We start from the raw sequence: 22,293 nt of genomic DNA on the forward strand, positions 1-22,293 counted from the left end.
ACAGTGAGTGCGACGCGGATAAATTGCAGAAGCAGAAATCTGCGTTAATTCCTGCAGCCAGCAAAGCGCGTTGGCCGTGGCAGTGAATGCGAAATGATTAAAATTGTTTAAGCTATTTAACTACCGAATGAGCAGTGTCTTTCAGAGACCGGAAAAAGTGCTGCAAGTGGTGGTCGCTTCGCAGAGACGACTCGCCAGTTTCCACCTACTGTAACCCCCGAAATCAGGAAGAAGGTACCCAGCTGGCTAACATCAACGCTAACGCTTGCGTCAGCCCGTTTCATTGATTAGCAGTTTCATACAGTATGCTAATGCTTCTAGCCGACAACTTACGCATTACAATATCAAGTACAGATCATGTTATTGATCGATAGGTCTTAGCTTGATTTGTATTGTTAACGGTTAGTTCTGCGATGCTAGCTAGCTAGCAGGAGGGGCTGGCTGCACAATGAGCCCATCCTTCTGAGTAACGTCAGTCGCAGCTTTACAGACAGCTTCTTGGTACCCTTTTTTTTTTTTTTTTTTTTTTTACTGTATAACAACAAGCATACCTCACGCGAATTAGCTCCTCACTGTTTGACAGGACGAAAGCTAAGCAGCACATTTCCTCGCCGCTCATTTGACTGTTTTTTGGTTCCTCAGTTGTTCCACCAATCACAATGGCTGAGCCTGAGCTTCTGCTGGACTCCAACATCAGACTCTGGGTGGTGTTGCCCATTGTCTTCATCACTTTTCTTGTTGGGGTGATTCGGCATTATGTCTCAATTCTTCTGCAGAGTGACAAAAAGTTGACGTTAGAGCAAGTCTCTGACAGGTAGGTAATCCATATTTGCAGAGTCACGCGTTCAAGGCAGTTGCTGGTGATATGCTTAAATATGTGTTGATCTGTCTCCAAATCCAGTCAGGTTCTTATTCGGAGCCGAATTCTTAGAGAAAATGGAAAGTACATTCCGAAACAGGTAGGCAACTTCCTCTGAGGTACAAGTCCTTGTCAAAAATATACACAACTTATATGGCCTCAGTCCAAAACCATTAATATTTTAGTAGCATTTCTTTAAAGAAAATAATGGAAAATCTTCTATAAAGTTTATATAACCTTGCAGGACCTTAAAGATGTACTCCAAGTATTTTTCAGTTTTTTAAGTAGATCTGTCATCTTATTGACAACGTAAATGGAAAAATTGGAAAAATGTCTTGGAAACAATTACAAAAATCCTTAAAGTTATCTCCAAGGTTCAAACTTAAAAAAGTGAGAATCTAGAATTATTTGCACTAGATTTTTAGGATTGTACAAGGTCCTGTGAACTAAAATTAGGTTGTTTTTTTTCCTGTTTTTTTTTTAAAGAATATTCATGGCATGAACTGGGAGACGTTGGTTGACTTGCATTTTTATGACCATGTAGTGTTGGACATCGTTGCTCATGATCTCTTTTTGTTTCAGTCCTTTTTGATGAGGAAGTTCTACTTCAATAATCAAGAGGATGGATTTTTTAAGAAGACTAAAAGGAAGGTTGTTCCACCGTCTCCCATGACAGGTACGATTTGACGATGAAATCATGAGCTTTAAAACCCACCCAACTAAAGATGCTCATTTAGAGAATAACTCTTTATGAATGCGGAGACATCGAAATGTGCTATCCCAAGTTGGATTGGTCTTTGGCTGGCCAACTCATCACAGGACGGACTAAAAGAATTTAATAGCTTTCATTCAGCAGAAGTCTCTTTTTCCCAAATGTGTTGTTGTTAAATGTTCATTCCAGGATAGCTAAGTCATCCCATATTGAACCAATCTGTTATGTCCAAGAGACCATTGAATCGAGCATGGTATTAGATGGTATTAGGATACATGCCACTGATATGGTTGACCAGTTACTTTAATTTAGATGATCTCTGTCTGTAGCAAGTGTCAAATGATAACTTGCAATGAGTCCAGTTATTACCTGTTTTGTGTCCGTAGTTTCTAAAATATCCTGTCAATGAGACAATCAAATGTTGACATCGTATGGAAGACTCGCTGTGCATTAGCTTCTAAGTTAATTAGCTGTTGACTGCATATTTTCACAGATCCCAGCATGCTGACAGACATGATGAAAGGCAACGTCACCAACGTGCTTCCAATGATCCTCATTGGCGGTTGGATCAACTGGACCTTCTCAGGATTTGTAACAAGTAATTGCTCACCTACATATCTTTGCAGCTGATGCTGCATAATGTCGAACGAGCAACTTGGAGTGTCTCACTTGATTATATGACTATAAATTGTCAATTCCTCAATGTGTTCTTTGTGCGCTCTGTTTTGCACAGCCAAGGTTCCCTTCCCTCTCACGCTTCGCTTTAAGCCCATGCTGCAGCAAGGCATAGAGCTGCTCTCACTGGATGCTTCCTGGTAAACTGATCAAATAAGAGTTGTAGGAATACGCTGTTGTTGTCATTGTGCATAAATCTAAGAAATACTTCAACTGGTGTGGGAGCGTCTGATGATTTGTTCTCTTTCTCTGTGTGCATCTGTAATCTAGGGTGAGCTCAGCCTCATGGTATTTTCTGAATGTGTTTGGACTTCGAAGCATGTACTCATTAATTTTAGGCCAAGATAATGGTAAGTTTGGTCACTGAAGATCACTACCTCTCACTATTTTCTATTCCCACAAACTTGATTGTTGTTGCTCATTCAAATCCCCAAAGGTGCGGACCAGTCGAGGATCATGCAAGAGCAAATGAGTGGCGCTGCCATGGCGATGCCCGCTGATACAAATAAAGCTTTCAAAGTATGTACTGTCGTGTCAGAGTGATAAGCTTTTGGGGGGGTGGGGAGTAGTGGTGATTAGCTGATTCTCATGTTGGGTTTGTCCCTGATTGTAGGCTGAGTGGGAGGCACTAGAACTGACTGACCACCAGTGGGCGCTGGAGAGTGTGGAGGAGGACCTGATGAGCAGGGAGCTGGACTTTGATGGCATGTTCAGCAAGGAGCTGCCGAGTGGCATATTCTGATGGCCTGATCGCTACTAATTTGAGCCTTCCGTTTAAAATGTGGTGTCATTGCAGGGATTTGTTTTTGTTTAAAACCACAGAGATGGGACAAATCTCTCCATGTTATGCAAAGTTTACAACTTTATGGTCATTGTCTTTAACATGTCGTAACCTTTCCATTCCTGTCCATAGAAGATCTGAATTGACAGCAATACACTGGCGCTGCTGCTGTATCGTTTGTATTAGAAACTTTTACTTTTTCCATTTCACCTTTGAGATAGGGTATATTTTGTATCATTGAAAATGCAGTTTGTTTCTTGGAATGCGTTGTTCGCTTGGTACTGTATGTCATGCTATTGGGTAATAGAATGAGAACTACCTTGTGCTTCTCTTACATTACGTACAGCTAGACTAACTGTTTCCATTGTTCACATGCTTCTTTTTTTTTTTTTTTTTTTTCTTTTTTAGACAAAAGGACACAAACCATTGTACAGGTGTGAATGATGTGCATTTAATTATACTCCAACACTCTTTAATACAATGTAATCACTCCAATGTTAGGTCAGAGATGTGTTTGTTCGCATTTGCCCCCGTAAGGTGGAATCAGGCCTGGGACCAGAAGAGGTCGCGTTTGTGTGCTTGAAATATTGTTTTTCAACGATGTTAGACAGTTTATTTTGTAATTTAACTCCTTTTTTTTTGTTTTGTACAGCATAAAGTCGGTTTTTATTAAAATCTGGTTTTATCTGTTGCAGTATTCACTAACACATTTATTTAGTTTTGAACGTGCAGAAGAGTAGTTTAACTTTTAGTTTGTTCACCACTTGGCAGGAATGAGCTGTTGCCACTGTTATATCAGGTAAAGGACACAAAATGATAAATCTTCATATTCAGATATGACACATGGCTTTATCATAAACAGTTTTCCAGATGGGAAATATCGATGCACATTTATGTTTATAAATGCGTCCTTGTGTGAAGATTTGAGTGACAATGACTGTTAATAAGGCTGGAAAAAACAAGTTATTTAAAAGATTATAAAACTGAACCAAAAATAATTTCAAGTTCAGTCTTTTTAAACATTTGTCAGCCCTAATGTATTTTAACAGCATTATTATAATGTAAATATTATCATTTGTTGAATATGTAATATTTCCAAGGGTAAATTACCAGAGAAAATGATTTTTTTTATTACCTGTTGGGTTTGAAAATGAGTACAAAAAACTGCTTTGTTTTTCGATCTACATTTCCATCACCAGTTGATGACACCATTTTCTTTGGTTCCTGTCTGGCCAGAGCTGGATAAATGTGTTTATTGAATATATTTAGGGTTTCACTGACAGTTCACTCTGCAGCTGTTTGTTCCATGGATTTCAAGGAACATTTCTATGCTTGGTGCTCGCCAAATTCTCCCATTTCCACCATCTCTCTGCTTGGATAGTTAAACAAAGAGGCACATTGGACACAGGCCCAGGGGCCCGATTAGAGTCAGCCAAGCTTAGGTCTTATTCCAGAAATATTTGATATTACTCAGAAATAGAAAATAAATAGATGAACTGATGAAACCAGACTGAGATTAAAAATCAAAACAGTGAATAAGGAAATATGAAAAGATTGCAGAGGCAATAGCAACCAGAAGATGCAAAATGGACATGAAGACCGAACGACTACACAGGAAGCAAATCCAGACACATTTTCCCATATTTAGCAGAAAAGATGTGTTGAACCACTCAAATGTGATTCAAAATTATCCACAGTAATGCAAGTACAAAAAGATTAAAAATCACAAATAAAAGTCATCAAACAACCCCAAGGGGTGCAAAATTTCAATGATGCAAAATGCTGCAAAACGTGTACACGGTATATAGGTGGAAACACTCAACGGTTATATTTTGTATTATCTATATTCATGATTCACGACTGGGTAGGGAGGGGGGCTTTTACATGTCTGTGGCCCAGGAACCCGTTGTCTCTTGATCCGTCCATGGACCGAAGAGGAGGAACGTTGAGCCCAACGCTCGTCCTCTTGAGTGTGTTTGAGCGCGTTCACGATACCGGTACACTGGTTGCATGATGGCCGAGGGAGGCGGACCCGAGTCGGGTAGTGCGGGAGACTCCGACTCGGAGCCGGTAGCCGCTCAGATGCCTACCTCTTCAACCGAGAGTCAAAAACAAACTATCGGGTCACTTTTAAAAACAACTCTAAGAAAGGGCGACGAATGGTAAGAATTGGCAAAGATATTTGATTATTTTAGCCAGCATTAGCTAGCTAGGAACAGGAAGTGCTAACAAGCTAAAGCTAGCAAGCGAATGACAGCGATGCTAGTCTGAAACAGAAAGCTTCGGTGCTACTGATATTTGGTGGGCTAAGGCATAACAGATTAGCATGCAACCCGGTAATAATCCCGAAATAACAATTTCTCCATTAAAAGTGGCACTTGTTTTAATAGGTATTCGTATTAGTCGTAAACAGACAAACTGACCCAAGTGTTCTGTCTTCAGTTAACGATAATTAACGCCTTTTTAAGAGAAGTTGGGTGAAGCTAACCGATGTGGTAGCTTGTAGGTTGAAAGGGAAACTTAGGCCCCGGATTTGGATGGTGGGTTCCACTTCCAGTCAAACAGGCTCATTGCCGGACAAGTTTTGATCAGGAAGTTGTGTTGTTCACAAGAACATTATCTGTTTGTAATGACATGCAAGCAGGTAGTGGCATGTAGTTTCAGACCACGAGAAGCATCCAGGCCTGGGTGTAGTGTAGCCACTGTATTGAACAAGATAGACCTTAGCACATAGATATTACAGCAGAGAAATGTCAGATTAGCGGGTAATTCCTTTGCCTGAATTGAAGACAGAATTTTGTACCAAAGGATTTGATCATACTCCCTATACTAGTTGCTCGCTACACATATACAGAGGTATTTACTATGGATTACTCAGGTTTTACTTGTAGAATAAATTTCCTGATACTCTAACATGAAGTGCCATCACATTGAGGCTGGTGCATAGTTTGCTCAAACTAAAACTAAGGTTACGTTAAAGGATATAGACAGCTTCTCAGACTGAGACTTTGAGGCTGTTGCGGTATTTAGTGATATAAAGCAGGGTTTTGTGGTCCTTCTATGTGATTTTTAGCTTGCAACTATGTCAATACAAGCCTATTACCTAAAGAAGATTCTTTACGTGAGATTAAGTCAGACTGGCTTGCTGTTACTATATCTGCAAATGCCAAGACAGTTTGGTGTTGCATAATTGTCTGGAGTGGCACAAGGTTGAGTGCAGTTTCTTTCATTACCCTGCATCTAATTACCATTTCCCATCTAGATGACCTAATTCTGAAATAAAAATGTTTAAGTTGAAATGTTTATTTGGAAGAACGATCTCGCTACTCGTTAAGTGCGGTATGCTGATGATTAATTGTGAATCGATTTGTCTTAGGTATCTAATAGACAGCCGGTGGTTCAAACAGTGGAAGAAGTATGTGGGGTTTGACAGCTGGGATATGTACAACGTTGGAGAACGTAGCCTCTATCCAGGACCAATTGATAACTCTGGGCTGTTCTCAGGTAAAATTGTTACATTTAAAGAGTCTTTTTTTTTTTTTTTTCATTTCTCTTAAGTATATCAAGAGTCCCACATCAAGGCTATATTAGACTATTTTTCCAGCCTATACTTATTTTTTTTTCTCTTAAAGACCAGGAGACTCAGGCCCTTAAAGAGCACCTTATAGATGAGCTGGACTACGTCCTTGTACCCACTGAGGCATGGAATAAGCTTGTCAGCTGGTACGGCTGCCTTGATGACCAGAGACCCATCGTTAGGAAGGTGATACAGTTGAATATTTCTTTCTTAGTTTGTTTATAATTTTTTAACATGGAGCATGAGATGTTGACTGAGCTCTAAAATTTCATCTTTCTTTTCTAGGTGGTCGAGCATGGCATGTTTGTTAAGCACTGTAAGGTTGAGGTCTATCTGCTTGAGCTCAACCTGTGTGAGAATGACAACATGGACAATGTCATCACGCGTCATTTCAGCAAAGCTGATACTATAGGTGAGAAGTTCATCGAAATTCCCATGTGTGCTGAACGCAAACTAACAAACAGCACAAGAGTGTAAATTTCTGTACATACATGTTTTTTTTACCTAACGTGTTTTTCCCATATTTGCAGAAACTATAGAGAAGGAGATGCGGACATTGTTTAATATCCCTTCAGAGAAGGAGACCAGACTCTGGAACAAATACATGAGCAACACCTATGAGCAGCTGAACAAGCCAGATAGCACTGTGCAGGACGCTGGGCTGTTCCAGGGACAGGTAGGGAAGGCATTTGTTTTTCAAATTACTTCGAGATTCCTGATGGACCGCAGAACACCACGTCCTAGTAAAATACTAGTACTCCCTTTGCATACATAATTCATATACAGGAATTGCAAAAAACAAAACAAAACGGGAACAACATAGAGCCTAATGCGATGCTGCACATTTGCCATGCATTGAGATTTATATGATGATGTTATACTAATGATGGCAATTCTTGTGGAGCATTTTGCATGGATTTTAAGTTGTAGTGTTGCAAGTTTTGGAGATTGTCCAGTGACTTTGTGTTGCAAGTGTATCGTTAGCTGTTACAAATAAAGTTTCAATTTTAACATGAATGGATGTAGGGAAGAGAAATATGTCAACATGAAGACTAGGGGTGGGTATTGGCAAAGAAGTCACGATTCGATTCGAATCACGATTCACATGCCACGATGTGATTCTATCACGATGCATCACGATACTTGAATTATTGCGATGCATTGCGATGCATTGCGATATTTTCACTGAACATACTTAAAAAAAAAAAATACAGCCATTACCAGTGGCTGACTGGCTGTGTATGATCTGGATAGTGTCTTCAATTGATACATAACTCAAAGCAAATCAATTCATAACTGTATTTATTGAAACAACTTTTGGAGGTATTGCCATTAAAACAAATATTACTGGACACAAATATTACTATTACTGGACACACTCATCACAAAAAGTGCATAGGATTTATAAAACTTAAAATAATAAAATAGGGATGATCAGTACAGACAAAAAAAGTGCATAGGCTTAATACAACTATAAAAAAAATATATACATATATTGCAAACACCCCTTGCAGCGAAATGCATGTGTTTTTTATTTTTTTTTATTTATAAATAATCGATACTTGGCGTCCAGAATCGATGCAGTAGATCGCGAAAATTAGAATCGCGATGCATTGTCATGACGATTATTTTGCACACCCCTAATGAAGACTGTATGCATATAACAACTTGTAGCGGACAAATGTGCGACAAGAGTTACAATAATGGAGGTATGAAACGTGGCAGCCAATAAAGGCCAGATAAATATTTGGTAATACCAACATATAGCGCAGTTGATAAAGCTACCTGCTGCTGCTTGGTCATATTTGACATATATGGTTTGAATAGATATGACATGAAGTTCAGCTTTCATACAGTATGTGTCCCCCACAGGTGCTTGTGATCGAGCGCAAGAATGAGGACGGCACGTGGCCCAGACAAGCCTCCCATCCTAAGTAAGCAAACTCCTTATTTTTATTTAGTCATAGGGGACTGTATGTTGTATCCTGTAATTTAGTCTTTACAGCATTTCACGTGTATCGAAGTATACGCTAGATTAAAACTTTGAGATAATTTGTTATGTGTTTTTTAAATGCCCTTTTGCTCTTGTTCACTAGATCCAGTGCGACCACATCCAGGAATTTCACTACCTCCCCAAAACTTTCCTCAAATTCATCAGTCAGTATATCCCCATCAGTAACTAATGGAGACAGCAGCTGTAGCCCTGGATACGCACTTAACAACAGCACCTCCTCCAGCAACAGGCAAGGGATCTTTTCTTTTCTGATGGACTCCATCTTTTATTTTACTTTTTTAAATTAGTTTTTTTGTATCGTATACATTGTGTGTGTTACTCAGAACAACAGTGCACATCCCTGCGAGTTTGAAACCAGCCTGGTACCAGGTGCATACCGTACAATGCTGTAATCAGGATAAATATAATTATATGGCATGGTCAGAAACACACAATGAAAGAGGAGACTGCAGCTGTACTCTTACAGTGTACGTTCACTTGAGACTGTATCAGAGAATAGATATTATATCCATAAGTTGCATTTTCTCTGAATTAAATCCACCGTTGAATCGAGAACAAATATTATTATTGTTGAATTAATTGTACATGCATAGTTTTGTGGACAGAAACGGAGTATTTAGGATCAGATAGAATCCTTTAAGTCAAATAAAATGCAATTGTTGGTTTGTTCCCACTGACTGCTATAAACGTAATTGTCACAAATTTTAAGTTGGTTTGAAGATGTATTTATGAGTGGAAAATGTGGTGCACAGATGAAACCATACCATCAGTTTATCGAGACACAGCTAATGAAATTCCAAAGGGAATTAAAATGAACAATAACTCCAAAGAAACATCTGAATTTAATGATAACTTGGTGAAATGGCTGCACGCAGCGAAACAAAGCTTTTACTTCTCTCACTGCCGCATGAGATGAATTGGCCACTTAATGTAGCTGCTACATCCACTTTTAACTCTTTCGGTGCCATTGACGTCAATTTAAAAAAAAACGTTCACTGCCAAAGACGTCTATAGACGTCAATTGCGTTTTTTAACGGAGCGGGCTGGGGGACAATCTAGCGGAGTTCGTCACTAAATCTTAGGCTTGTAAACACTAAACAGAGAATATACTGGCAAAATTACCCGCAAGGTGGCAGCAGTGCCACTTTGCACAAAAAAAGAAAAAGATCGTTTTCTCCGTTTTTTTTGGGTCAAACAGCTGATTTTGGTGAAACCAACCTATGTTCTACTGTCTATTACTAAAAGACTGAAAATGGTAGAAACAAACTTTTTTTTCCTGATCAAAGAAGAGAGTCTACTTTTTCTTTTGGTAATTTCGGTGTGTACATAGTCATAAGACACACTTTTCTGTGGGTCTTGGAAAATCAGTCAAAATACTGAAAAACACTTGGCAGTATGGGTGGCTCTGAACTGAAAATGGCTGGCAGCCAATGAGTTAACTGATGTGTGTGAGTTGAAAAATGATGTTAATATTTGTGACTAAATACAGATGGTGCTATAGAGGCTTATTTCCTAATAAAACTTGAACAAAAGGATGATAAATATGATAGATTTTACAGTTGTAGTGGAGTCCTCATTTATTTAGAGAAACAAATCGTATATTAAATATGATTCATACAGTTTTCTGCACGGGGCATCTGTGATCCTGAGCTGTTATATTGCCTCTAGCCCTAAATAAGAACAAGAGTTTTGTGTTGATAGCCTGGTCAGACAGTAAAGACATGTTACAACATTGTTATGGGGGTAATATTTTCCTAATGGGATGTTGTGTCCATAAATAGTTTTTTTTTTTTTTTAACATAAACCTGTACCAATAGAAACACGTCTGTTCCGCCTACAGATTTGGGGGCTACAACTCGTATAGCTCCTCCTACAACTACAGAGAATCACAATCACAGCCTGGCCTGTGTGGTCTGAGCAATTTGGGCAACACGTGCTTCATGAACTCTGCTCTCCAGGTAAAAAGAAAAAAAGAAGCTTCAATGCAAAGTAAGTCAGTTGTTGGTTTTGGGGGGTGACGTTTGTTCAATCCACTTTCTTGTCCCTGTTCTTCCAGTGCCTGAGCAACGCATCTCCACTCACAGAGTACTTCCTCAATGACCAGTACGAGGCAGAGATTAACAGAGAGAATCCGTTGGGAATGAGGGGCGAGATAGCGGAGGCTTATGCAGATCTAGTGAAGCAGATGTGGATGAGCCGCAGCACCTATGTGGCACCGCGTACCTTCAAAGTGAGTTCTGTCGGACAGCTTTATCTGAGGATAATGCTTCAAGGTCGACCCGTATCGAATCAAAGTCTGCTAAAAGGTTGTAACATCTACCTTTTTATTTCCAGACCCAGGTCGGACGCTTTGCTCCCCAGTTCTCGGGCTACCAGCAGCAGGACTCGCAAGAGTTGCTGGCCTTTCTGTTGGATGGGCTCCATGAAGATCTGAACCGTGTTAAGAAGAAGCCTTACCTGGCCCTGAGGGATGCAGAGGGCCGCCCAGATGAGGTACAGATCGGGCAGAGAAATGTTTCTTTTTTTCTCCCAAGTTTTAACTCAAAGCTTAAAGACTGATTTAATGCAGAGCTTCCTGAGATATCAGTCTTCAAAGCAGCTTTGGTTTAGTCGTGTTTTATGAAAGTCACGATTTAAATTTCAAAGAGAATAATTAAGATTCATAGCATGCTAGACCCTGTCTGACGGCTGCACAGAGCATGGGTTTTTGTTTTAAGATTTGCAGTGTCAAGTTGTGCACTTTTATCACCCTGGATTGATGTTCAGTGTTTCCCATACATTGAGGAAACTATGGCGGCCCGCCATAGTTTCCGAATCCCAATCGTTTGAAACGCAGCTATTTATTTATTTATTTGTTTGTTTGTTTATTTTTGGAAACACAGCGATTTCCTCGAAAACCAACCAATATGACTATACAACAGGTGAATTAGTAATTAAACATGTCCTAAAGTGTGCAATGTCAGAGTTTTGAAGTTTAGTGGCAAAAAAAAGGTTTATGTGTTATTAGTCGCTGTCGGGGCGATTGACACACATGTTATAGATCAGTGGGTGCGCGTGCATAAAGGTCAGCTGTAATCATCGAGATTTTGTTGACAAACATATTTTTTTACCTATTTATATTATGAGAAATAATGTGAAATTTGAGCAATGACGAGTACACTAGTATGTTGTCCGGTATGTTGCTTTAAAAAATAGCAAGCTCAATAGTTTCTGTTTAATGTGCGTTTCAACCATCCCGACTAGGCGGAGCGGGGTGAAGTTGGTTTTATATTCGACATTCGCCTATTTTCCGGCTTTGTAATTGTAATAGCGTCACAAAAACCGCACCAATTAGCCTCAGGATGGTATTAATATTTACAGAAAACTAAGACTAACATACCACAGGCTTTATCAACTTACCAAAGTAAGCAAGTCTGGCGAAAGATCAGAGTAACCGCGCCGAATATACTTCTAAGTGAACTACGGCAGCCGGAGCGCTTAGGGACCATCGCAAAAGTGCAACGCCTTTTTTTGTTCTCACTGGATATTCAACCAATGAACACCAAACCACTTCTGATGGGTTTGTGAACGCACTATAAAGCTTTCACAGCCTTTTAGTTTCCAGAAAAATCATTTTAGGTAGAACATTTACTCAGTGTGCATAGTTAATTCCATTTTAGACTTTTATTTTTGTAATAGCTCTCTTGTTTTTAAAGATATCAACACCAAACCACTTCTGATGTGTTCCTGAACTCATTGTGTACTTCCTTATTATTAAGGACAACCTTTTCAAGTTTCTCAAAAAGGCATAAGTACTCACTGTATATGATCCATTCATATTTTTCATGAAGTTTAGTTTTAACCTGTAAATATTTTCTATTACAATTGTTATCATTGGGTTTTAATGACAAGATGAGGTTTCCTTATAAACCCACAAGGGTTTCTGACATCTCCAGCACACATTCCTTTTTTTTTAATTTGATGTGTTTTATTGTGTATTTTTTTTATATTTGAATGAATGTGTGCAAATCAATCAAATAAAATCAAATCTGCAGTCGCACAAACTTACGCCGCGTGAATTTAAACACCCCCCCCCGCCCCCTCCCCATAGTTTCCAAAAATTCTGTGGGAAACACTGATGTTTTTAAAATAGCGTCTAATGGAATATATTCTCCTGACAGATTGTTGCCAAGGAAGCCTGGACAAACCACCGCTTGCGCAATGACTCGATTATAGTTGATATTTTCCACGGCCTCTTCAAATCCACATTGGTGTGTCCAGAGTGCTCCAAGGTGTCGGTAACATTTGACCCCTTCTGCTACCTCACACTGCCTCTGCCCATGAAGAAAGACCGGACCATGGAGATGTTCCTGGTGCGATCAGACCCTCAGTCTAGACCCACTCAGGTGAGACTCACTGCTCTTGAACCAATACTAATTAGTACCATCTACTTACTGCAAGATTATTATTTTTTTATCTTTTAACAAACGTTTTTTGTAACTTGCTGCTGATGAGACTGACATGAATATTTAAATGTGTTTTTCCTCGTCTGGCAGTACCGGGTGGTGGTCCCCAAACTGGGCACAGTAACAGACCTGTGCAGCGCCTTGTCCAAACTCTGTGAAATCCCTCCAGAAAACGTTAGAGCCTCTTTTCTTTTTCTTTTTTCACCATTCGAGTTGTCCAGTTTCAATACTTTTATCCTGTCTTGAGCTCAACTAAATAGAACTCTATTGTCTTTCTAGATGGTGGTCGCAGATGTTTACAATCATAGGTTCCACAAAATATATCGACGGGACGACGGCCTAAACCAGATCATGGAAAAAGACGACATATTTGTGTAAGTCTTGTTGTCGGCTGGAGGATGAGCAGAGGGCTTCGCCGCTGTGGTTGCCCTTTAATGCAATGTGCATGTTTTTGTTGATGCTTCTTGCAGGTACGAGGTACAGGAGGAGGACAGTGAGAGGATGAACCTGCCTATATATTTCAGGGAGCGCCACTCCAAGCATGCTGGAAGCTCCACAAGCACCTTGCTGTTTGGCCAGCCTTTACTCATCACCGTGCCCAGACAAAACCTCACAGCAGACGTTCTCTATGACAAGATCCTGGAGAGGATTGGGTAAGAACAAAATTTATGGACGGCAGAATGTGCTCCTTTCCTATTGAGCTATTTGTTGAGTATTCCTCTCTGTTCTTGGTTGCAGACGCTATGTAAAACACTCTCAAAGCCCTAATAGTGAAAGCAGGGCGTCGGCCTCTGCCACCTTATCTAGCTGCAACCAGGCTCCTGAATGTTCCACATCATCAGGTCTCAACGCTAGCCTGGGTGGCTGCGGCAGCCCCCTGTCAGATGGGGCCTCCTGCAGCGCCAGCGCCAGCTCCAGTAATGGCAGCAACCACTCAGGAACATGCAATGAAGCTAATGGTTTATATGATGGTAAGAAGCTGGCAATAACTGCTCTCACCCTGCTGAAGAAACGGTCATCATCATTATTGTTAGAGGTGCACCGAAATGAAAATTTGTGGCCGAAACCGAAACCGAATAATAATTAATCACTTGGCCGAATACCGAAACCGAAACCGAATATTACAGTTCAGTTAAGTTATCAAAAGTTAGATTTTTCACCATTTTTAAATATTGCTTAAATCTACTCCTTACAATAAATGTTTAGACATGTTTTTCAAAGAAAATAAATGTTTATTTGAAATCTTCAAAAGTTATTACTAATAACTATAACTAATAACTAGAGATAAGTTTCATTAATTCCCATTTTCAATTCATTCTGGGTTTTTTTTCATTCATTTCATACAACAAAAAATACAACATATTATAAAAGCGTTCCAACACAAAAATGTAAAAACATGCAATATAACAAATTATCTGAGTGTCCTTTTTGGCATAGAGTCTAGGTAGCCTGCTCCTTCAGGAACAGTGGCAGCATTTTTTGTAGTTTGTGTGTTTTGCCTTTAAGTGATATTTTAGACTGAAACTACTACGCTGAGAAGACAATTCAACTTGGCTGTAAATGCAGGAGTTTTTATTTTTAATTTATTTTGAAATACATGCTTTTACGTGGAAACAAGTAAAACAGGAAGTAGCGTCGGTTAGCTCCGTTAGCTTCACACAGAGACCGAGGAGCACCTGTAGCGTGATGTTACCTGCTAGTTTATTTTTATTTTATTCCTCCATGCTTCGTGGTGTTTGCTGTAACTGTGTGAATGTGATGCAGTGGAGAAGTGTAAGTTAAAGAATCCTAGTTCTGACCGTGAAGATTGCCCCTGGGGAATGACTCTGCCGTTGGTTGAGAAGCAGCTAAAGTGGCCAGTATTACTTTGATTATTTATTGGTACCAGCGACAATGCTAAGAATGCTATTTCTTTAATGATTACAACAACTAATGTTGTATTTTATTTTGTTTACTTGAACATTTAGTTATACGATGTTGATGTGGCATTAATAAACATCTGTGAGAAGAACCGGAGTCTCGCATTGAATCAATGGGCGGCATATTGGCAGAGTTTACAGATGACTTTGGTTCTGTCGACTCCGCCGTCTGGAAGTGGATAATTTTGCGTCACCACTATTCGGCCTCCGATTCGGCCACTCATTTGGCTTTCGGCCGAAAGCCGAATGTGTTTTTTTTGCGTTTTCGGCCGAATATTTTCGGTTGCCGAATATTCGGTGCACCTCTAATTATTGTCTTTGTTTGTTCAGGTGAAGAGGAAGCCATGGACCACCAGGTGAGTCCCGAGCCTGAGAATGGCCTGTCTGGAGAAGAGGAGGACACCTCTGACTTGGAAAACGGCTCCAAAAGAGGGACGGCAAAGCTCTTCACTTTCAGTGTCGTCAACTCGTACGGAACAGCCAACATCAGCCAGCTGCCTTGCGATGGAAATGTCCTCAAACTTAATCGTCAGTGTGAACATTTTAAACTCGCAACTGCATCGGTAGTGTTTCTTTTCAAAGCCCACTCGTCTCAACAAAGCTGTTCCCGCTTCTTCTCCCTGCAGCTCACTCCACAGTGGCCATCGACTGGGACACAGAGTCAAAGAAACTGTGTTACGATGAGCAGGAAGCAGAGGTCAGCGGGTTGATATTTATCAAAACATCCTGTGACACTATATGCAAATGTTGGATTTACACCTGTGTACATGTTCTCTGTAGGCCTATGAGAAGCATGAAAGCATGCTGCAGCCTCAAAAAAAGAAAGCCAACGTGGCTCTGAGGGAATGCATCGAGCTCTTTACCACCATGGAAACTCTGGGAGAACACGACCCTTGGTGAGGGTTCTTTGGCATAACTTGGTGTAAAACTTTCACTTTTTCCCACTGTTTTGTCACCTAAAACTATTTTTTTTTTTTTTTTTTTTTTGTAGGTATTGTCCAACTTGTAAGAAACACCAGCAGGCCACAAAAAAGTTTGACTTGTGGTCGCTGCCTCGCATTCTGGTCGTTCACCTGAAGCGTTTCTCCTACAACCGATGCTGGAGGGACAAGCTGGACACGGTGGTCGACTTTCCCATCAGGTATGATGGCAGGATTTATCGTTGGCGTTTAAGGAAGCAAGAATGCAGACTTCTGTCCCAGCTGACCTCGGGCCGGATGTACCCTGAACAAATTATAGGTCAACCACAGGACTGTCGCCGAGAGACACAGACGGGTCATTCATGCTCGCACTTACACCAGCGGGCAACCTGAAATCTAATCAGAGTGCGAAAGCTGAAAAGATCAGTTACAATGAGCAACGTGTGCTTCTCACTCTGTCAAAATAACGTCAAGCCTAAAGTTTGTGTGTTAATCTGTGCGTAAAAAAGCTGTTTTATTTAGTTGAGACACAGACACTGTGGTCCAAATTCGAGTTTCAAAAGGGCAGAATGCTGAAAAACTGTTGGTACAGGCGGTAAGCTGGTTGGACTCCACCATCGTCGTCTGCTGGGTTTCTTAGCATTTAGCTTTCCGTAACGTGCATTGTGGTGTGACTTACAGCATGTGAAAAGTGAGTGTAGTCGGAGCCAAAACTTCTGAGTATATCAAATTGTGTTAAATTGGCTTTTAATACATATCAATGATATCAGCGGGGCTGTTACACTAGAGGGAGCTGTAACCTGAAAGTCACAGCAGAAGTGAACCGTTAACATCAATGAGGAAGTTCTGATTGCACTTTCGAGAAGTTAACTCACTTCCTGATGCATCATGCCTAAAAGTAAAAAGTACCAGTGTTCTGTCTTCTCCTATTGTTTTTCTGTGGCTCATGAAAGGGGCCTTTGTTGTCTTTCTCGTTTTTTTTTTTTTTTTTTTTTTTTTTTTTCTGTTGGCACATGAGAACAATTTCCACTGTGTTAGAATGGGAATAGTTTCCTCAGGATTATGTGGCGTAACGGCTAAATGTCACTTAGTGACTTCTGTTTGGAAACTTGACCGACCAGGAAACAAGGAAGCGGATATAATGTTACTGAAATCCTGCTCTTAGAAAAAGGCTGAGTCATGCTTATTAAGGAGGAATTAAACAGGCTGAGTCATGCTTATTAAGGAGGAATTAAACATAGAGAAGGCTCATGGGGAAGGCGTGTGTTTTAAATGAATCTTTTTCTAAATCTCGGCCTTGTTTTTAACTTGCTGATCGGTGTTTTCTTTTTCAGGGATCTGAACATGTCAGAGTTTGTTTGTGACCCAAAGGCCGGCCCTTACATCTATGACCTTATTGCTGTTTCAAACCACTATGGAGGAATGGGAGGAGGTCACTGTAAGTCGATGTTTATCGCGCTGTGTTGTTTCATTCTCCGATGTTGCATTTTCACCTTGAGTGGAAAGCAAAAACCAGTCAGTCCGCAGCCCTGCATGTGCCAAAAAAAACCAGGCTGCTTAAACGACCTTTGTCTCCCCGTGGTTGGAGTTTAGTATGGATGAGAGCCTGGTACAGCCAGGTTCTCAGGACTCACACACATTTTTCCTCTGTGTGACAGACACAGCTTATGGCAAGAATAAGGTGGATGGAAAGTGGTACTACTTTGACGACAGCAGCGTCTCGTCTGCCACAGAAGACCAGATTGTGGTGGGTTATTGATTCACTTTGTTTGTGTTTTAGCCCGAGAAGTCGCTCGGCTCTCTCTCTCTGGTGTCAGGTGTCGCTCTTGTTGTAGTGTAAACTAACCCCCTGTCGTCCCGTTGCAGACTAAAGCAGCCTACGTGCTGTTCTATCAGCGCAGAGATGAGGAAAGCCCCTCCAAACCTCAACCCTCGGCCTCGTTGGGAGGAGCACCTGAGCCAGCCGACGACCGCATGGACACAAACTGAGGAGCCCTGACGCCAAGGGACACATACTGAAATACATATGGCAAATAGACACTTGGACGCGCACATACAACGCTTCTTTAGTGACAGAGGATTCCACAGACTTATTAATCCCACCTTCCTGTGTTTTATTTGATTTCTGTCTCGTATGTTTTTGGCTAGAACCAACAGACTCGTCAACGCGTGAACTGAGAGACTTCCTCCCTGCAGCGGGTGGCCTACTGATTTCTGATCCTAGTTTACTAGTCTGGAACTAAGAGGAATACGAATAGATGTAGATCCTCTCACTGGATGAACAGAATGTTAGAAGTGCCCTCAAATGTGTAGATAAACAAATGTTTCTGTTGCCCACAAGAACAGTCAGAAACATTTTAAAAGAAAGCCAAATGCACATGTTGTTTCAACCAAAGCGTTTCAAGGTATTTATGGAGAAGTGAAGCAGAAGTTTGCAGGATTCGGGCATTCGTGCCTAGGTTTGTCTCTTAATATTCTCGCTGTGCAGAGGTGAATGCAAAACTCATCAATCACACAGAACAATACGTGCAACTCTCGTTGCAAGAATCCCACGACCTTAATGCCTCTCGTTGTTAAACGGATCCATTGCTGAAGGGATCGTGCTGCTTCAGAGTAGCTGTGGCAGTCGGGCTCCTGGCCTGCCGGATCTGTGTTGCGATCCGACCCACAGAGGAGGGGGATGTCTCGTTTCAAGGTTTTTAACATCTGACTTGACAAGTTGAAGCTTATCAGCCTTGCTCTTGTTTTGTTTGACGCACAGCACAGGCTCTGCCGTCTCTCGGGCTCCTAATGAGGAGAGTCCTGAGTCTGCATAACATTGTCATATGTTTGGGTTTTTTTTGGTTTTTTTGGGGGGTTTCTTTGGAATCACAATGGCGGGAAAAAGCGGCCTTTCAATTCCTGCAGCCTGACAAAAAAAAAGGAGGCACTTTGAAATCTACATGAGTTCATTATCTACCTGCTTCTGGTGTATCTAGACACAACAAAAAGTGTGCGGTGTGGCCCTAGCTTTAAGGATTGCGGCCTGTCACACTTCCAGATCAGTTGAACGTGTCTTTTAAGCATTATTTGATTGCTGCCTGATTGGACTCTTAACTCACTTGCAATAGCTTGTCCTTACTAGTCATGTACATTTAATGCAGCTCTGTATTGAAATGGCTGTTTGATATCTTCAAAGCACATTGAGTGAAACAAAATAAACTAGTATAAAAGTGGTGCTTCATTGATGGAAACTTGAAATTGCTCCTGACGGTGAGAAACAATCCGCGCATGTAATCAGACGGGGGCGAGACGGCTGTACCGTGAGAGCGTTTTTCGCTGGATGCTGACATTTTGAGCCAGAAGTTATTCTTCCAGTGATCTGGAAAACACGACTAAGTTGTTAGGTGAACCACATTGAACTCATTTCTGGTACTTTCACTCAGTTTTTGTCTTAATAGATGCTAAATGATCCAAGGAAGTCAATTTTAAATGTGGTCGACTAAAACCAGAATAGAAGGCATTTACTTGTACTAAATAGCCTTCAAGTAATTAATGTGGACACTCTTAGAAGTCTAGTCCTGTAAGTTCTGCACTCGGTCGCATAATTGCATGTTAATGTGTCTGCAGTTTGGTCCTGGCATGATCAGATCATTCAGAGGGAACTACTCCCAGCAGAGCCATTTCTGCCCAAGACAGAGTAAAGCTTTACATAGTTCCTGGGATCACAGATTGTTTGTAAAGGACACGGTGACAAAAAAGAGAAAGAAAAACAACCTAAGAGATGTGAATAATTTTAAATAGGTGTATACATTCTTGTCCACATATTTATCCACACTTTGTTTTTAAATTGAGAAATATTTGAGTTCATATAACAATAAAGGCTGGAAGAAGCATCAAGGTTTTGTTTTTTTTCGATTTGTTTCTTTTATTTGCAAGTGCTGCGAAATATTTATTTGTACTTGTAGCCAAAAAAAAAAAAAGTTTTGAAGTACAAGGAGAGCTGGAAGCATCGAGGATGTTTGTTTGGGGATTGCGTGCGCGTGCACTTCTAACGCTGAAGTCCCAAGTCAACAAAAATGCCCTACTTGTGCAAAATGTCTTCTACTTGCAGGTGATGCAACCGTAATTATCCCGACCGCACCTGCTGACTGGCAGCAAAGTGGACTATGATCTGTAGTTGGGTGTAGGTCATGTAGTAATTTCCCCTAAATGCGGCCTATTTCAAACCAATGACTTGCTACATGTTGGGTGGGGCTCAGCATTTTTTATTTTTTTTTAATCTATCATTTGCCTTGTTTCCCCCCTCTCCTTATAATCAGGTTACATGTAAGAAAATACTCAAACGGAACTGATATAAGTTAATCGACTAAAATTTGTTTTAAAAAAAAGGGGGGGTCCTTAGGAGCTTCTGTGGGATTGGTCCCTCGTTGAAGCCGTGTTTCGGTGAGATAAGCATTAAACCCACCCCGCTGTTCATTCAGAGACATTCAATGAGAAAAAAAACAAACAAACATTTATTGGGCCTCGTCACACATCTCACCACAGCCGTGCTTTACTCGCAGGTAATGCAGCTGAGAACGTTGCCCGTTTTACTTTTTTTTTTACATCGGACATTCTTCTCACAACTTGGTTTCAAAGGATGTCTTCATGGAGTAAAACGACACAACGCAGTCGTCACATACGAGAGAGCACAGGTGATGTCAAAGCAGCATCTACAGAAGGGACGGACGGAAAAAGCTGTAGGCTGCTCGGATCTTCTGAGGACGTGTGTTAGTTGGCCTGGTTGAGGAGCTTCTTGATGTCTCCCTCGATGTCGCTGGTGAGGAACTTCCTGCTGTAGCGTTTGAACGGCTCTCCGTCTGGCCCGATGAGGAACTTCTCAAAGTTCCAGGCCACGTCGTTCCTGCACACTGGGCTCCACGTGATCAGCTTGGGGTCGTTCATCAGGGACGAGGGGTCGTCGCTGGGGACTGGGAGCCGTTCCCTGAGGAGCACGAACAGGGGATGGGCATCCTTCCCATTCACCTCCACCTTCTCCAGAAGCTGAAACTTTGGCTCGAAGCCATTTCCAGGACGGACGTACTTGAGAGACAGCAGGATTTCTTCATTCTTGCAGTTCTCCTGCAGGTTGATCATTGACACTACTTATTAGCTGGCATTATCATTGTATCTGAAAGAGGAAGCACCAGCCACAAAGACTGACTTCCTCCTTCAGCCAAGAACATTTTGGCTTATTTTAGCCTGTTCAGGAACCACTTATTGAGCAGTTACTAGTATCAAATCAGTATTATTGCATTCACAGTACCTGGAGAGACATTAATGAATTAGAGATAGTACATTATCCGAATGTGTTTTGTTCTCAGGTCTAACCATCATTTCCCCTTTCCTAAAAATTCCTCAGACCTCAAACTGCTAATAAGCAGACACACGAAGCAGAAATATATGAACATGATACGCGTTTTCCATGACGGTGCTTTTGTTTCTTACATTTTAAACCGCTCACAAAACCGAGCACTTTCTAACTTTAAAGAAAAAAACATTGACACAAACGGCCCACATCTTTAGCAGGTAGTCGCAGTAAAAGTAGCTTTGGTCACCTGATGGCCGAACTGGTTGCAGGGTACTCCCAGGATCACGAGCCCCTTGCTGGCGTACCGCTCGTGGAGCTCGTTCATCTGGGTGTAATCCCTGGTTGTCGTACCTCAGAGAGACGCGACATTCTCAATGAGGACGACTTTGCCCTTCAGAGACGAGAAATTAAAGATTTCTCCCGGCAAGAGTTTAGCCGTGAGGTTGTAGAATTTCGACCCCATTCTTGCGTTGGACTTCTTGGCCACAGGTGTCCTCTGACTTCCTTCTTTGAATGGAGCCTCTTTGAGCGTCCGAAACGAGTCATAAACCGTCAAAGATCATGTACTTGCTAGTCAAGATAGTTCCCACTCTGCAGTCTGCGGAACGACCTTCATTCTGGACAACGTCTTCCTGCCGAGCTCCTCAGCACTGCATCTCAAAGATGAAGCACACTCTTTCGAAGACAGACATGAGCACGTTCTGGACAGACGGACGGCTCGAGGGAGGGGTGAAAGAAGCTGACCGTGCACAGATGGAAAAACTCGAGTTGGTCAGCCACGTCCTATGCAGCCTTGAACTCCCTATAGTTTGACCTCAGATGACCTCACCAGATCCCCAGGTGTTTGAATACCTTAATTAAACTACTCACTGGTCCATTAGAACTGAGGAAGTCTCTGAGAGGTAAAATGTCTTTAAAGGAGACACGATATCCCTTTTTTCCCACAAGGTGACATCATTTCTGAGGTCTTAGTGACATGCCAGTGTTAAACTTTGATCAAAATAACAGTCATTGCATCAACACCTTTATCTTCCATTGATGTACACCTCTATTAGGTCG

At 41.2% G+C, this 22,293-nt stretch overlaps 3 protein-coding genes across 3 annotated transcripts; 2 read left to right on the forward strand and 1 right to left on the reverse strand.

Moving 5' to 3' along the window:
* The first annotated feature begins 15 nt into the window (after positions 1-15).
* Positions 16-3,432, forward strand: emc3 (ER membrane protein complex subunit 3). Its single transcript, XM_075462127.1, has 9 exons — positions 16-234; positions 643-814; positions 902-959; positions 1,442-1,535; positions 2,065-2,169; positions 2,305-2,386; positions 2,517-2,596; positions 2,683-2,765; positions 2,860-3,432. The coding sequence occupies exons 2-9, from the start codon at positions 660-662 to the stop codon at positions 2,986-2,988; spliced, it is 786 nt and encodes a 261-aa protein (XP_075318242.1). The 5' UTR covers positions 16-234; positions 643-659; the 3' UTR covers positions 2,989-3,432.
* Positions 3,433-5,001: 1,569 nt separating this feature from the next.
* usp4 (ubiquitin specific peptidase 4 (proto-oncogene)) lies at positions 5,002-19,781 on the forward strand. The gene is made up of 22 exons (XM_075460960.1): positions 5,002-5,189; positions 6,404-6,531; positions 6,660-6,790; positions 6,890-7,016; positions 7,135-7,280; positions 8,477-8,538; positions 8,701-8,847; positions 10,459-10,576; positions 10,675-10,848; positions 10,953-11,111; positions 12,779-13,003; positions 13,154-13,237; positions 13,343-13,437; positions 13,534-13,716; positions 13,802-14,034; positions 15,313-15,510; positions 15,609-15,679; positions 15,763-15,878; positions 15,974-16,123; positions 17,237-17,340; positions 17,561-17,649; positions 17,769-19,781. The coding sequence occupies exons 1-22, from the start codon at positions 5,038-5,040 to the stop codon at positions 17,889-17,891; spliced, it is 3,015 nt and encodes a 1,004-aa protein (XP_075317075.1). The 5' UTR covers positions 5,002-5,037; the 3' UTR covers positions 17,892-19,781.
* A 594-nt stretch (positions 19,782-20,375) lies between these two features.
* On the reverse strand, positions 20,376-21,764 carry gpx1b (glutathione peroxidase 1b). Its single transcript, XM_075460961.1, has 2 exons — positions 21,482-21,764; positions 20,376-21,005 (listed from the first exon to the last, which is right to left on the reverse strand). The coding sequence occupies exons 1-2, from the start codon at positions 21,695-21,697 to the stop codon at positions 20,655-20,657; spliced, it is 567 nt and encodes a 188-aa protein (XP_075317076.1). The 5' UTR covers positions 21,698-21,764; the 3' UTR covers positions 20,376-20,654.
* Between the last annotated feature and the right edge of the window lie 529 nt (positions 21,765-22,293).

The sequence above is a fragment of the Odontesthes bonariensis genome, chromosome 3, assembly GCF_027942865.1.
Source record: "Odontesthes bonariensis isolate fOdoBon6 chromosome 3, fOdoBon6.hap1, whole genome shotgun sequence".
Taxonomy (NCBI): domain Eukaryota; kingdom Metazoa; phylum Chordata; class Actinopteri; order Atheriniformes; family Atherinopsidae; genus Odontesthes; species Odontesthes bonariensis.